General features: G+C 29.7%; 1 protein-coding gene across 1 annotated transcript; it reads right to left on the reverse strand.

Annotated features, from left to right (window-relative positions):
* Positions 1-1,477: 1,477 nt before the first annotated feature.
* LOC121174363 (L-type lectin-domain containing receptor kinase S.6-like) lies at positions 1,478-1,948 on the reverse strand. The gene has a single exon (XM_041013568.1). The coding sequence runs from the start codon at positions 1,946-1,948 to the stop codon at positions 1,478-1,480; it is 471 nt and encodes a 156-aa protein (XP_040869502.1).
* Between the last annotated feature and the right edge of the window lie 14,397 nt (positions 1,949-16,345).

Raw genomic sequence — 16,345 nt, forward strand, 5'->3', positions numbered from 1 at the left:
CAAGAATCTAAAATAATCTGACTTGAATGTACAAAATCCTAGTAAAACTGGTTTCTAGGGGTCAAATAAGGAGCCTCATCTGTGCTAGGCAAATCCGCAACAACACTCTGTGCATCAGAGGTATCATCATCAGGACAAATAGGCCTACTTCTCACCCTTGGTTTACTGGTTGGCAACAAAGGAAGTGGTGCTCACTTCTTAAGAATTCTTCTTGTTTTTCTCACTCTTGGCCTCTTCTCATAGTCAGGGAGCACACAAAGAAGCCCCACCAATAACAGCTTTCCATCTCTAATTCATCAAACTTTCCCATCAATCTTGGATCAGCAGCCTCAATGAGCTTCCTCTTTTCCCACAAGCCCCACACAAAATCTGCAACCACGGTGCCACCATCCTCCACAGGCTTTCTACCAGTTGCCACTTCCAACACCAGAATAAACATATTCAGGGGTAAGATACCCCATTGTCCCTGCTGGTATAGTAGCATCCCTCGTGCTAGAACTGTGGTCATACACATCCGCAAGCCCAAAATCCCCTAACTTGGCAGTGAAATCCGCATCAAGCATTATGTTTCATGTCTTCACATCCCTATGAATGATCTGCCTCTCACACTCCTCATGAAGGTAGGTAAGAGCTGAAGCAACCCCGAGAACAATGTTCACCCTTTGCTGCCACGAAAGAACAATGGAAGAATTGAAGTTTCTATGCAAAACCTTATTGAGGCTCCCATTGGGAAGAAACTCATAAACCAGAACCAACTCATTCCCCTCACAGCACCACCCCTTAAGCTGAACCAAATTCTTGTTCCGCAAGTAACTCACTATGGTGGCAAATTCAGTAGCAAAAGGGTTGTGCAAACAATCCAAATCATTCTCTCTTTCAAATCTCTTCACAGCCACATCCCCTCGAAAAGGAAGAAACCCTTTATAAACCTTGGCAGATGCACCCTCCCCAACAAGCCTATCTCGATTGAACCCCATTGTAGCAGACTTAATATCCGAAAGTGACAACCTTGTTGGCATTTTACTCGTCTAAAACCTACAACTTTGCCCTTGTAATTTCCTATTCTTCCTAACACTACTCTTTTTCTTTGTCAAGAAAACACACACCACAATCATTGCCGCCAAACCAGACACCACAAACGCTGTCAACCCTCCCAACCCAAGAGCCATTTCCCCAATCTTTTTCTTCCTCTCAATGTCCTTATTCGACATGCTAGAACCTTCACTTTCACCCGTTGAATCCCCTTCATAACACAAGAAACAATCTCCTTCTTCCACCACATACATGGAGGGAGAGTCATAGCCAAAAGTCTTGAACTGCCAATGATGAACAAGGTGAACACTGGACCCCTCTCCATTAGAGGCAGTGAAACCAACGTGCATGAAGTCCTCAAGTCTCTCAGAAAGGTCAATTTGGGCAGCAAGAATCGGAGTGGGAGGCCTAGTTGAGGAATAGCCAGCCCACACACGTACCATTCTCATTGCATGCGTATACTCCACCCATGCAGTGATGATTTTCCCGTTCTTGAGGTCGACGCGGCATTGGTGGAGGCGAAGGAGGCAAGGCTGTTGACATCGACGGCGACGTGGTTATCGTTGATGTCACCGAGGGAGGGGTAGAAGGCGGTATCAAATTCGACCGCGAAGAAGGAGAGGGAGGAGCGTTGTGGGGAAGGGAGGCCCATGTAACCGGAGGAGAGGGTGGAGAAGGGGGTGGAGGAGGCGATGAGGAAGGAGAGGCCGTCTCTGGAGGGGCAAGAGGGGGAGGAGAGGATGGAGAATGAGAAGTGGCAAGAGAAGGAGACGGTGGAGTTTGTTTGTGGGTCAAGAAAACGGACGGGGTAGATGAAGAATGCTCTTCCAATGGAAGAGGAGGAGCATGTGGAGTGTTGTGTGGTGAGAGTGATGGCGTTGTGGGTGAAGAATAAGAAGAAGAAGAGACAAAGCATTCTAAAAGAAAGAGGTTCTTGAAAATGAGGTGAAGGTTTTTGATGAACTATTTGGTTTCACGGTAGTATTGGTATGAATGGTGATTAGTCTAGTCAGGTAGTTTTGGTCGTCGAGTGATTGAGAAAAAAGATAGAGGCTCTCGTAGTAGACTCCATTTCACAATTATGGGTAAGCATGTGAAATTCTATGTCTTCTGATTCGGACTGCAATATGTGAGTGGAGAAGATTTTAGTTCAAACCTAATACGGTTTTATATCCAATTTTCATCTGGTTTTTAAAACTGTTATGGATGAGTACTACACTCGGGCAATCAACTCTGATCTGATATCTATGCTGGCTCAAAACTTTTTAGTTTGACCACACTACTATAGGTGTGTGAGTATGTGTTTGGAAATCAGATTTCTTCAAAGAAGGATGGTACAATGAATCATAATCGTGGTCAAAATCACATTAACTGTAAAACAACTCAGACTTCTGATTTTTTAGCCTTTTACCACAATTTTGGTTTTCAACCACGGTTCCACCCCGTATCCAACAATGCTCTAAGGTGAATGACATGCCACAATTTCTATATTCTTCTACGTTTCCTCTCTAGGAAAAATGAGAACGTCCATTTCAAGTGTTTCAAAGGGTAATCCGAGCACAATAATTTGAAGGCCGGAAGCACAACATCTAAATTTCCTCACACTTGGATACCAATCTAATGTTTATGTCTTAGAAATCACTTCAATTTCATCATACAAACTAGTGTTACCTTGTCAAATATTATCCCCTTTTCTGGCGACATTGACGAGTCATGGCTTCATCCTTTACAGTAGCATGAGGCAGTTATAGCATATATATATATATATAAAATAAATGTTTAAATTATATTTTTTTAAATACTATGTTTCTTTTTCCTAATGCAAGTGATTATATTAATGTGGACAAAGCTTTCTGAGAATGATTCTTTCTTTGTTTTCTCATCTTATGATTGTAAATGGTTGATATCTATTGAATTTTTTTTTGTCAAATTTAAAACTTCAATGAATAAAATTCTAAGGTGTTTAAAACATTATGTTTTCTTTAAACTTTAAAGTACTAAAATTGATAATAGAATATTTTTAATTCCCCACGTATAAGACATAATTAATCTTGCTCCAGTAAAAAATCATTCTGAAATGATTACCCATTTTGGCTTTAGGAATGATCGTAAAGGTAAAAAAAAAAAAAAAATCCAAAAAGGATGCATGAAGCAACAGAGGTGCAGGAAGCAACAGGGAGAGAGTTGGAGTACGAACTATATCCACACGGCCAATGGATCACCAAAGTCCAAAAAATATCTTAGCGGAGCAAGTGCAACCTTAAAATAAAAGGGCTAAAAAATTATGGATTGGCCCAGTTTACTTATTTGTAGATCATTGGGCTTTGTTTATGAAATAGTAAAATATATTTTTAGAAATTAAAACATAAAAAATCTCTTTAACTGTTTTTCTTTTTCTTTTATTTCGTACACAAACTATTTTTTTTCGTTTTTAGAAAAAAGTACACAAACTATTTTCGTTACTTAATAATCAAACAAAAACATCTTAATTTAAATAATAAATTATATTTTCGTTCTCAGAGATATGCATAAAATACAATGTCTCTTCTTTTGATTTTTGAAATTATAATCTCTTTTCATTATTAAGAGAGATGAAATGTATTAGACTTATTTAATATAAACAAATTCACATGAGAACATTAGCATTGTAAAATGGACGAATCAAATCATTTTACATTAACTCAACAGATGAATTCAACGTTACAAAATATTCCCCAGCTTCAACCTATTTAAAAGTACTTGCTCTAAAACTATAGAGTGGAATCACTTTAATAAAGTGTAGTGTAGGGGCAACTATATATAATTGTGTGTTTGAGTGCAATGACTGATTGTACTATTTTGTTTTTCTTTTTCGGCTATGCTCGTGGTTGATCTGAACATAATAAAGGTAGGTCATATGTTCCAAGTAAGCTATGTGCAAGCCATATGGGTTAGCTGCCCCACCATTTAATTATATCTTTACACATAAGTTAAATTTAGAGGATTTATATAGGCTTTGACGTCATAATATGTCTGGTTAAATTCAGAATGTACTCAATAAAGAACAAGGTATGCTTTATGGTATTATTGTTGACGATGACAACAGTCACCTATGAGTAAGACAACAATAGGCAAAGACTACCAACCAATTGTTCTTTTAAAGTAGTAACAGCAACAAAAGAAATAGGATTTCATGTTAGGAATGTTGCAAGCACACCTAGTTAGGCCCCTCAATACAAAGTTAAGTTTAGCTTCTCTTTTCTCTCTCTATTTATGTTACAACTGGGTCACGGGAGGGAAGCTTGGCTGAGGTGGGAACATGCAATGCTGAAGGCCCATTGCTAAAGTTTATTGCCCTCTTGGATGCCACTTTTCTGTTCTATGTGTAAATTGTATTTATATGTATTTGATGAAAAATTTGTGTCGTAAAGTTACAACTATTTTGGTTGTAGATTGTTTACTCTTTCTTTTTTTAGGCTAGCTGTAGAAAATTTGACAGCATGCATGTGGCCATATGCATCGTTTAGATGAGTTGAGTGTAATTTAAGTAAGACACCATTTTACCCAAGTTATAGGTGTTACTCGAAAGCCGTGTCTTAAATTATTTATGCAAATTTAATTTTGATATATTGAAGGCTTAAATACTTTTACACTATAAATTAATTAAAAAATAACTTAAATGTATTTTTAAAAAGCAGTTAAGAATTAGGTTTAAGTTCAATCTATATAGTAATTCCACTTGTCCAAATATTGAGTTGACTCTTAAACAGTGAGTTACAATAAATCTAGAAGTAAAGTTATTCTATTACTACCTAAAGTATGGTATTATTACTCATAAAACGCCTGGAGCCTTATGTTAATAAATTCAATTAATCTCTTACTCGTATATATTATCAACGTCATTGTAGCAAATAATCATTTAATATATGTAATAATTGTGGTGTAGTTTTTCCTAATTTGAGTATATTAATGTGTTTTGTAGGAACTCACTCAGTTTTGATAATATCTCAATCGCACTTGAACATCAATTGACCTTGAGAAAACTCATATTTCAACATATCAAGCTCATCAAACTCAACACCTTTTGAGAGCCCGATCTAACATCAATTATCCATCTTTGAAATGGTAGCAATCCACCTCGGATGTATCATCTACGTTCATTTCGAACAAATAAAGTTTACGCTCTCAATGTAAAATACTTTTACGATAAGTTTTTAATTTAAATATTTGAATAAAAATATTTTACACTAATAATATATATAAATTATTTTTTTATTATTATATAATTTGATAATTTTAATTATATAATAATTTCTGCATCATATATATATACATAATAATTCATGATTGAATTATAAAAAATAAAAAAACTTTACAGTATCAATACAATTGAATTGAAATCATAATGCAGCTATAGAAGAAAAAATCACTTATACAGAATGGTACTAATAAAGAGAAAAGGCAAGACGAGAAATAGTATAAAAATAAAAGGGATTCACGTGATTTTCTTGTTTTGGGTTTACTCCAGAAACTAAAAAAAGCATTTGCACATTTTGACATCTATGGTTCGTTCACAATTTTGATTATAACGAAAATTTTCTATATATTTCAGACAGGGAGAAGATATTCGAGTATTTCTTTTAACTCTATTCCAGTAATAACTAACTTATAACTAATATCACAAATTCTTAAAAATCTTGTTTTCCGTTTTCCGAATACAATAAATAAAAGGACTAATTTTGAAAATTAGCTTAAACAAACCGGAGACTTTATCATTTGAAAAAGGAAAGGAATAAGAAAAAATGGTGAATTAAGCGGCAATGTACGTTGATCCTTTTGACGAAAATGGGATACATTTGCTTTATGAAAATTAATCAAATAGGGTCCCATAAGCATAGCAAGGGACCCACCAATGCTGGTTGGTTAGTGTGATTGTGTTAAATCAAGTGGGGACCTTCGCCATATAATTTTGGCCTATTGGATTTTGGAACCATCCTTCTTCATGTTTGGATCGCAATTTGTAAACTTGAGTTTGAGATAAATTTAAATTTGCAAACTGAGTTTAAAATCATATTCTAATAATTATTTCTTTTAAATTAAATTTTCAAGTTAAATTTTAATTTTAAATTTGTTTTTAGAGAGAAATTAAACATGATGACAAATTTATTTTTTTCTCCAAACTAAATTTAAACTTGGGGCTAAACATAGTCGAATATTCATTCTCTCCTTCTCTCTCATTTCTCTTTTTTATCATTCCAAGTTTTGCTTCCCTTGCATCGAGATTTTACTCACTTTTTCACCCACCAAAAATCATACCAAATCAACAAAGTCGGCTTTCAAGGTGATCATGTTCCTATTATTGTAATTGTGTAATTATTTCCATATATTTAACTACCAACTCCCCAGCCTACAATATGAAGCAAAGGCCAGCATGAAAGATACACGTATGAACTTCGGTCTAACAAAAGCAAAATGCAGCATTGATAATATAGAAGGGGAGTAAAAGTTGTGGTCAACAATCTGGGTATGATTTATGCTTTTATTTCAAAATAATAATGACTTGACAATTTAATTTGACTAATTAATTCAATGAATATTTATTCTAATCAATAAAATACATCTGAAATAACTCTACTAACACTTTAATACGAAGTGACTAAATTATTATAATAAATATTTATATAAATTAATTATTAAGTAACATCAAAATAAAACAAGCGACAACCCATGTGTTATAAGCAGCATATAGCAAAGCAATTAGATATATAAAGATGTCATAATGAAAAGAAAATCATAGTATTGTCATAACAGTTAAAATTAGTTATTTTCATGTAAAAAATATATTTTCATGATATATTATCTCTATATATGTGTTTATATGTAGCTATATATGTATTATGTATGTACAAGGATATATTAAGTAAGAGGACTTGTATTATTAGAAAGTGAGAATAAAGAATCGTGATCATAGGATGAAATCATGAATCAGATCACAATGTTGTTTGACTTTTTTTTTTAAGTTATCATTAATCATTAAATAACTTTCCAACATTTGTTAGCCCAAGTAAAAAAGGCTTAAATCTCTCAGGCATGTATAATTCTAATTTGATATTGAATTTCAAATGTATGTAAAACTATCATTAAGATGGTTTCCTCCTTAAATACTTGACCATATATTCATGAAGAGATTAGTCTATTATTCACTGATTTGAGTTGGCTTGAAGGAAGTTGATTCACACTCAAACTGGTTTTTTTAGGTGAATTGCTACTGTGTTAACAGTGGAGTACAACAAAAGAGGTGATGAGACCTATGGTAATATGAAACATTAGGATTTTGATAGAAAATGAAACGGTAAAATATTTAAATTCAGAAAATGAAAATTATTGTAATTAATTTATTTTTTAAAAACCAATGGTTCTTAATTTTTATTGTTTAGTTTTTTAAAAATAATTCAATAGACTGTTTTCTTGACAATGTGTTAAATCACTAGTGGAGATACATGGTTTAAATTATAGAAAATCCTAATATTTTAAAATTACAGACTGAAAAGTATAATGGATAAACAGCCCGAGCAACTAATAAGTGAAAACACTACATATATAGAATAGCCGGTTGTGGATGAGGGAAATCTTGCATGGATTTGATATTTATTTATTTTTTAGGTCAACAATTTAGATCTACTGGGTGCAACAGGAACCAATAATTTTAATGGAAGATCTATGGTACAAAACATATTTATATAAACCTCAAATCACAAAGTAGATATAATTTTAGTTCTTTTCCGTGGCTAGTTCTCCACAACCAACAATCATGGGAACATCGTCCAGACATATGGTTGCTCACCTAACATATCACAAAATTTGGTCATGTTTTGCTTCAGAAAAAGCAAAGAAAGATGCATTGAACTTTGCTTATTTACGGATTAAGGAAAATAGAAATAAAAGTACCAAGTTACTTAATTACTTATAAAAAAAAATTAAAAGCAAGTTGATTTGTTGTATTAAATCCCCTAATCTTTCTTAGGTCGCGTTTGGTGAACACCCTTGTAATATAAAATTGAAACTAGGCCTTTCAAGATCTCATCTCTTGAGTAGTTTGGATTTGTTCACTCAATGAATAGCTGAAGTGACTACTTCTTAATTATGATTATCTCTCCTTGATTTTGAGATAAACCATTGTCATGACCATACCCAAAAAGCATGGAACATTGTTGGCCATTGCAATGACCATTGATGATCACCTATTGTCGTTTGTAAGGTAGCTAGATCTAAAAGGCTTGCCCAAGTAACGTCCTTTCCAACAGTTATTATTTATTATTAGTGCTTTTTAATAATTTGTAAATTTAATAGTTTTTATTTTTAATTTGTTTTATATTTTTTTTATTGCTGCAATGTGCATTGTCGATCATCTGTTTTCATCCCGATTATCTAATTAGAAAAAAAGCATATTTTACATTTAATTTCTATAAATACAACAGTTTTTGTATGTATTATTTTTAGGCCATACAAATATAGTGGTTTCAACTTGCCGTCATGTTAGAGATTAAAATAAACATATTGTAAGGATGAAAAATTCAAAAAATTATAGGAATTCAAAAACAAAAGTTGCTAGTATTTTATAAGGGTGTAAATCATACTTAACCTTTAATTTAATTTCCACAAAACTGTTAAAGAGATCTTCCATTTATCATCTTTTTTAGTTTTAAAACTAAATTTATCCTTATATGTGACTATAATATTCAAACCGGTGTTAGTAATTGCTTCTGTGTCATCATCAGGTTCCAAACTTGCATTTTTTACCTAGAACCTACACAAAATTAGCTTTTGCATAGACGTGGAAATTGGACACACCTATGACTTGAATTGATGAGTAACCAAACAAGCTATACATAAGCCTATAAGTCAAAAATAAACATAGCGCACTCAAAACTAATTGTCTTAAAATACGGTGCTAATTGTATAGTCTGTTAATACATTCATATTAAAAAAAGTATGTATACATTGACAAACACATACATATATATATGAGTGAATTTAAGACTTTTACCAAAAGAGAAATGATCACAAAATTGATTGAATATCATAAAATTCAATAAATCTTATATTTTATTTAATGATTTTTTTTCTCTTAATTTTATAATTTTCAATATATTTCAATCAATAACAAAAAATATATATAGATGAGCGTGTTAAAAAGTATATTATTAGCCGTTATTCATACCAAAAATATAACCTACTTCGCATGAATCAACCAATTATGCATTTCTTATTATATTTTTATAGTAAGCAGTGTTATGAATTTTTTCCTTGTATTTTAGTTTTATGGATTATAAAATGGAAATATTTCTTTATTTTAAATATTTTTCCATAAAATTCCCATCATATTATCTTAAAAAAATTATAAAAGAAATTAAGTTTCAGGGCCATGGATTTTCAGTAATTAATTTTAATCGAATCTACTTCTCCTTCTCCATCACTCCTCGACCTGCCAACGAGTTCCATCTCCAGAGGTACAAATTATTGCAAACTAAGGTTTCCATCATGACTGATACATTTGAAAAATATGTCTTTCTAAGAGACATGTAAATAAGTAGCATTTTGCAATTCACCCACCACCTTTGGAGAAAAAATAAAATTGAAGTGTTCCAAATTACTTTTGAAGCCTAGCTAGAAGCTAGCACCCTAACAGGCATAAGCTTTGTAAATTCAATGAATAAATGTGGCCAGGCATGTAAAATTGACGCATATTATTTTCAAATAAACAATTACTAATTAATTATTCTTTAATATACGAAAAAGAAAATTAATTCAAACAAGCATTTAAATTTAAGTTGGTTGACTCGTCTGAAGAGATTGTTGTTTCTCTATTATTCACACCTTTAGAGAAGTCAATGTTTGTGTTGAAATTTTGGCTAGGAAAGGATCTTCTTACTTAGTTAGTTTAGAAACCTTTGTTCAGTGCTCTTCCTTTCTAAATCTGGCTATCTTGTCAGGTGTTAGAGTCACTTTATATTTGTGCTCTTAATTCGTTCTGTTATGTTGTTTTATTTTCTGATTGATAAAAAAAAAAGTCGATTGAAGTATGATTCTAACCTTGCATGAAAATTCTTGTTTAAATACATAAAAATTACACATGTAGTCATCCAGTTGATAAAAATTTCTCTATCATACCTATATAGATCACAAATATCTTTTTCGTTCATTCAAGTGCTTCTCCTATTAATTAACAAGATAAATGAATCATACCCACATCATATTGTTTCAATGAGGATTTAATAGAGACAAATATTAATAGCTATATGGTTAGATAATTATTCAAACCTAAGGACATATAAGAAACTTCTTGGACTGTTTATACTATATTATTTGGTCTATATCCTTTTTGAAAGAGAGAATTGAGTTGGAATTTGACAATATATATATATATATATATGTGTGTGTGTGTGTAATAGAGTTGGATAATCATATGTATTTTCTTAAGAAAATAAAAAATTAATTATATTTTTATTTCTTAAAAATAATGATTTTTATTTTAATTTATAAAAATCTCATTGTATAGTTTTTATTTGAAAATAGTAATATAATTTCAGTTCTTTTTGGTTAAAATGTGTAATTTTATTCTTTCATTAGGTAATAAAAGAACACTACGTTTGGTAATATTTATAAATAATAAATAAATAAACTTTTGTAAAAATCAAAACTAAAAAATACTAAATTTTAGGGTTTAAAAATATTTAACAAATAAAAATTATAATTAAAATATATATTTTTAAGAGAATACCAAATGTTAAATCAAATGGAGACAATTAAAAACATAATCCAAACTTGTTCAAAAAAAATATATATTAGATGTATTTTCAAAATTTGAACCTATCCAAATCAATATTAGATTGCGTTAAGTTAGCGGGTCCGGTTAGGTCATGCTGACACAAAACATATTCTTTATCTAATAAGGGATAATGTAATTAAAAAAATGTATTTGAAAATATGTTGTCAACAATCCTTTTTTTTTTTAAAACAAAACAAAAGTAGCCTAAATCAAATTAGAGAAATCAATGACAACATCAAGTCTCCTTATATTTATATTTTTTCCCAAAGTATACCGTTGAAAATTTGGATACTAATTCTTCTATCAATATGGTGTAATATGTGATAATTGTCTTTTTAATTTCATTTAAATGATTGTTTTAGAGGCAATAATTATCTCAATATTTCAATTCTTGGACTATTTAATTGCTCTTTTTGATAGTATAGTTGTAAATAAATAAATATTTTCTTGGGTTAGTTGTTTTAATCAGGTTTATATTAATTTAAGTTAAATTTGGATTCCAGGAGCATGAAGAAGTGATGATGGTCGAAAGAACAGGAAGGAAAGGGGCAAAAAGACCATGATTCCAGCATCTGGTTGTGGAGAAGCAAATGGTGCTTAAGCCTGGAGTTGTTGGCACTTAAGCGCCACAAGCAAGAGGTTGACAAAGAGGAAAAGCATCTAGCACTGAAGCGTCAGTTCCCTGCACTTAAGCGCCAATCAGGAAGTAACAAGTTTGATTTTCATGGCACTTAACGCCTATCTGTGTGTCAAGACTTAATCTATCACATGTTGTACCTTGTTTAAGGGATTTTCGTATTACTGCTTTGCACTTTTTCGTTCTGCACAATTGCAAAAACCCTTTTTGTTTTGTAATAACTGTGATAGTGACCTATAAAGCTCTTTCATGGCTTTTTCTCTTCAATTCTTCATTTCTCCATGGAATTTCTGCAACTTAATGGCTAGGAGTAGCTAAATCTAGAGTTATTGGGGTTGGATCTAGTGAGACTCATGTATTGCTTGTAAATCCTAACTCTATCCTCATTTAATATTTTGCTTTTTTACTTTCATGCTTAAATTGCTCTAGGGCTTGACCACCCATGATATGTGTTGAGTTGCTTTATGGTTGAAAAACTCTTTTTAACACTTGAACTGAAGTATAACTATCGTTGAATTAAGACCTAGGAATGGGTATAAATTTAATGACCTCCTTGTATGCTTATGATTAAGGCAAATTCCTTTGTTAACACCTCCTAAAGAATTATGGGTTTAAGGGTGGAATTTGATCTCAATTGTCTAAGGAATTGGAAATTGATGAACTTTTGTGCATTGAGATATATTGAATGAGTGTATGAGTTGGTGTTGATTTTATCATTATTATGATACATGATGAATGGTGTCTCATGAAATCCAACCGTATTTTCTTATCAATTGTTAATCAATTTTAATGCATATTACGTGTTTGATAAAAAGCCTAAACAATTTTTCTTCTTTTGGTTATATTTAAATTTTACTGCATATTACACGAATCTTTTCAGAAAATAATACTTGAACTTTTCATTTTATATTATTTGTATGATTTGATTTACTTTTAAAGTTTATTAATAATATGATTGATAAATAATCTTATATTTAAGGACATGATTAAAGGTTTGATTTCTAGTCTTTGCGTTATGAAAAAGTATTTATAGAGTAAAATCAACATCTTAAATAAATATTAAAATTTTTAAGAAATTAATTATTAACTTTCAATTAATAAATATTCCAAGTTAAAAAAAATTACTAATAATTCTTCAAGATAGCTTTAAATTTAATAGAATTAGCCCCTAAATATGTAAATTAATATAAACTTCTTTTAACACAATTAATATTGTCAAATGGGAATCCTAAAAATAAAAATTTATCAAAACACGATAGGAAAAACTTTATTATCTTTTGTATTTCTATCAAACTTAAGTTCAAATAGAATGACTCAAATAATTTTTTTTAACATAAATACAACTTTAATGCTAATTCATAAATGTCATATTTTTTCTTAATATTGTCATGTGATCCTGTCTCTTGTGATATAGGATAATTGACACAAGTGCCAAATTTAATAAAATAAGATTTTAAAAAATATGTAAATATTAAATTGTATGAATTCATGTGTTATATTAAAAAACATGAATAAATTAAGTTTAAAATTTATATAATTTAGAATTTATTTATTTTAATATATATATATATATATATATATAGAGAGAGAGAGAGAGAGAGAGAGAATCAATAATAGTTATGTGGTGCCATTTCCCTCCCCAAGGTTATCAACGAAGGATATGGGTGACTATACGGCATTTATTTGGCTAAGAAAAAAAAAGTTTTAGTTTTATGTCCATATCAAAGTTATAAATATTATTTATCTTTTAAAACCATAAATATAAAATAATAAAAAATCAAGGTTATAAATACTTACAAACCATTACCATCTTATATTTAATATGATCGAACATGTTGTCTATCCGGCCTTAAATGCACATTTTATTTTGAGTGCTGTCATTAATATTCATTACCGTATTTTATTAGTATTTAGTTAAATTTTATAATGGTCTCATATAGAAAAATGAGTTCAAGTTAGTTCATGTGATTAGTATAATCGAGATTTTATTTAATAATAAAAGAAGTATCACGTAATATGTTTTTATTAATATTTCTCTTATAAATTATATTTATGAGTTATCTTTTAAGCATGCTACTTTTAAAATATTATTTTTAAAATAACACTTTAATAATAATAAAATGTTAAATTAGTACCAATAATTTTGTTTGCGAAAAAAAAAAAGGAAAAAGTTGGTAAAGCAATTCAAGCAAGCCGAAGGTTACTTTGAAAAAAATATTAGTAAAAGAAAAGTGTCGGGATTGGTTTGGAAGTTTGGTAAACGTTTCTTAGAGTAAGTTCTTTATAAGGCGATCTAAACAAAATGTTCTTTGTAAGAGAAGTTACTGAGATAATAACTGAGTTCAAAACTCCAAACAAAGCAACAGAATGTTCTAATTGTTAAATGAGTGAAGTGTCATGCGAGTTAATTTGCAAAGCTTAGATTGAAGATGAATCTCCTGATAAAGTAAAAAGATTAGAATTTTGATCTTTAATCAAGCTAAATGATATGGTATGGTGTTGTAATTAATTTTATTTTTCTTTCTCATCGTTATTGGTACGAGCTTATCTTATATCCAAAATAATCACTACTTGATTATTATGATTTTAATATGGTATAATTTAAATTCTGAGTTACTTAGTTAAAAGATATAAATTGTTATTATTTGGACCAATCATTGTTAGTGTAATTATATTTCATTAATGAAATAAGACTGTTAGTTTACGTAAAAAAACAAAAAAAAACTATGCATTCTTGTGAATTTAATGCACGTTCCACCAAAGCTATAGTTTATTGCTTTTGCGTAAATCTATATATTTGGATGTGATTTTGTTACTAATCGTGCATATTAAACGTGTGTCCAAGCACACACTTTATTGTTGTTGTTTAGATTGAAGATGCTAAGGACTTCATATTGACTTTGCTTTGGTTATTAAATGGACAAATCTTATTCACAGCCTACACTTGCCATAGAATCTGCAATTGGTTTCACTCAAACACTACATTACATTCTCCTCGGTTACATCATTCAATTTTCTCTCAAGCCAACTGATATTCTCTCACACTCCAAGCTCCCCCAAAAGTTATAGAAATTGACTTCTTTGATGTCATTTTTTAAGTTGTCCCCCAAGTTGTTATTTCAAAATACATTTTGAAATGACAGCACGGGAAAACAGCTTAAAATAAAAAGGGACAAAAAAGGTTTAAAGTTGTAGTCTCTTTTTCTTTTTTCTTTCATTTTTATGTTTTTTCCCCTTTTTCTAAAGTTTGATCTAAAAGAAATAAAAGAGGAGAATAGTATTGAATTGTAATTTTGATTTTTTTAATTTCTTAAATTTATAATTTTGCATTGGTTCATCTTATTTTTAATTATAACGTTTAGTGTCATAGTTTTATAAATTAACAATTTTGGTCCTATGCAATTTTGATTCTCATGGTAGATTATTAACAAATAAATATGATTAATAGAGTTATTAAATTAATTATAAATTAATAAAAAATCATTAATTATTAAAAACTTTAGTAAAATATATTAATCTTAATTCTTCACAATATTATGATCATTCTCTTATCCGCAAATAGCTTTTCCATGTCCACCGATGCATGCGACCCCACCAATAACAACACAACATTAGGGTTAATCATTTTTTTTTATTAAATTTTTTAATGATTAATAATTTTTATTTAATTTATAATTAATTTAATAATTCTATTAATCGCTTAATTATTAGTTAATAATCTATCATATGATATGTAAAAAATATAAGTCAATTTATAAAATTAGAAACATCAAATGTTATAATTAAAAATTAAAAATTAAAATTAAAAATTTAAAAAAATTAGAAAGATCAAAATTATAATTTAATCTGATTAATAAAAAGGGAGGAAAACTAAAATCTCTAATATTAAAAAAGAGACAAAGGTTGAAGGTAAAAAAAAACATTTGTCCTGATTTTCCTACAAAACTTCTTAATCAAATAAATAATTTTATTTCTTTTTTTTATCCCTCTTCAATTAAATAGAATTTAGAAGAATTTGACACGAATAATTCTCTTATAAGAGTAATGGAATATGGATACCTGCATAGGTTAAACATCTAATTCATATTATTCATTGTTATCCCTTTTGGTCACATTATATTACCTATATCTCATAATAGAAATATTTATTCATTTTAAAATAAAACAATACACATATTAATAGGTAATTGATTTAAAAATATATATCTCTTTCTCTTTAATAAAGTCTTATTTTTTATATAAAATTGGTTAGAAATTAATTTCACAATATTTTAAATATTTTAATTTAAATAAAACTGCTTTCCATAAAAGATAGCTCTTGATGAATATAAAAAAAGTAATGTTTTTTTGACAGAAAATAAAAAAACTAATGTTTTTTGAAGACAAATTTTCTAACACTTCTTATTAATTGAAATTCATGCTAGTCTTTTTACTCCGAAAATATGACTGCTAAGTAGAAAATAAGAATAACTTTCATAAATTTAATCTAATTATACAGTGCATTTTTGTATGTAAAATAATTAGTTCTCTCTTTTAGAGAAAAACCAAAATTCAACTGAAGGACCTTTTTGCCATTCTCTCATTCATTACAACCTTAACCGAACATTAATGTTTAATAACCCGCCTTGACCCCTTCAAATTACCAAACCATCCTTCTCACCTACGTGCCTCTTTCCCAAACATAAAAAACAAAGAATAAAATAAATAATTGAACCTTCATAATTAATAACTAATCAACAATAACAATTTTTAATAATTACTTTAAAAAAATAGGAGTCATGCTTTGGAAATGCCCTCTCATTTCTTTTCAGGAGAGTTTCTGCTTTTCCTTATTATTTAATATTCCCACATAATAAAACTTTTATTTT

The sequence above is a fragment of the Glycine max genome, chromosome 20 (assembly GCF_000004515.6).
Source record: "Glycine max cultivar Williams 82 chromosome 20, Glycine_max_v4.0, whole genome shotgun sequence".
NCBI lineage: Eukaryota > Viridiplantae > Streptophyta > Magnoliopsida > Fabales > Fabaceae > Glycine > Glycine max.

Coding starts and splice junctions, on each gene's coding strand:
- LOC121174363 (XM_041013568.1), bottom strand. CDS start 1,948: ATGCTTTGTCTCTTCTTCTTCTTATTCTTCACCCACAACGCCATCACT.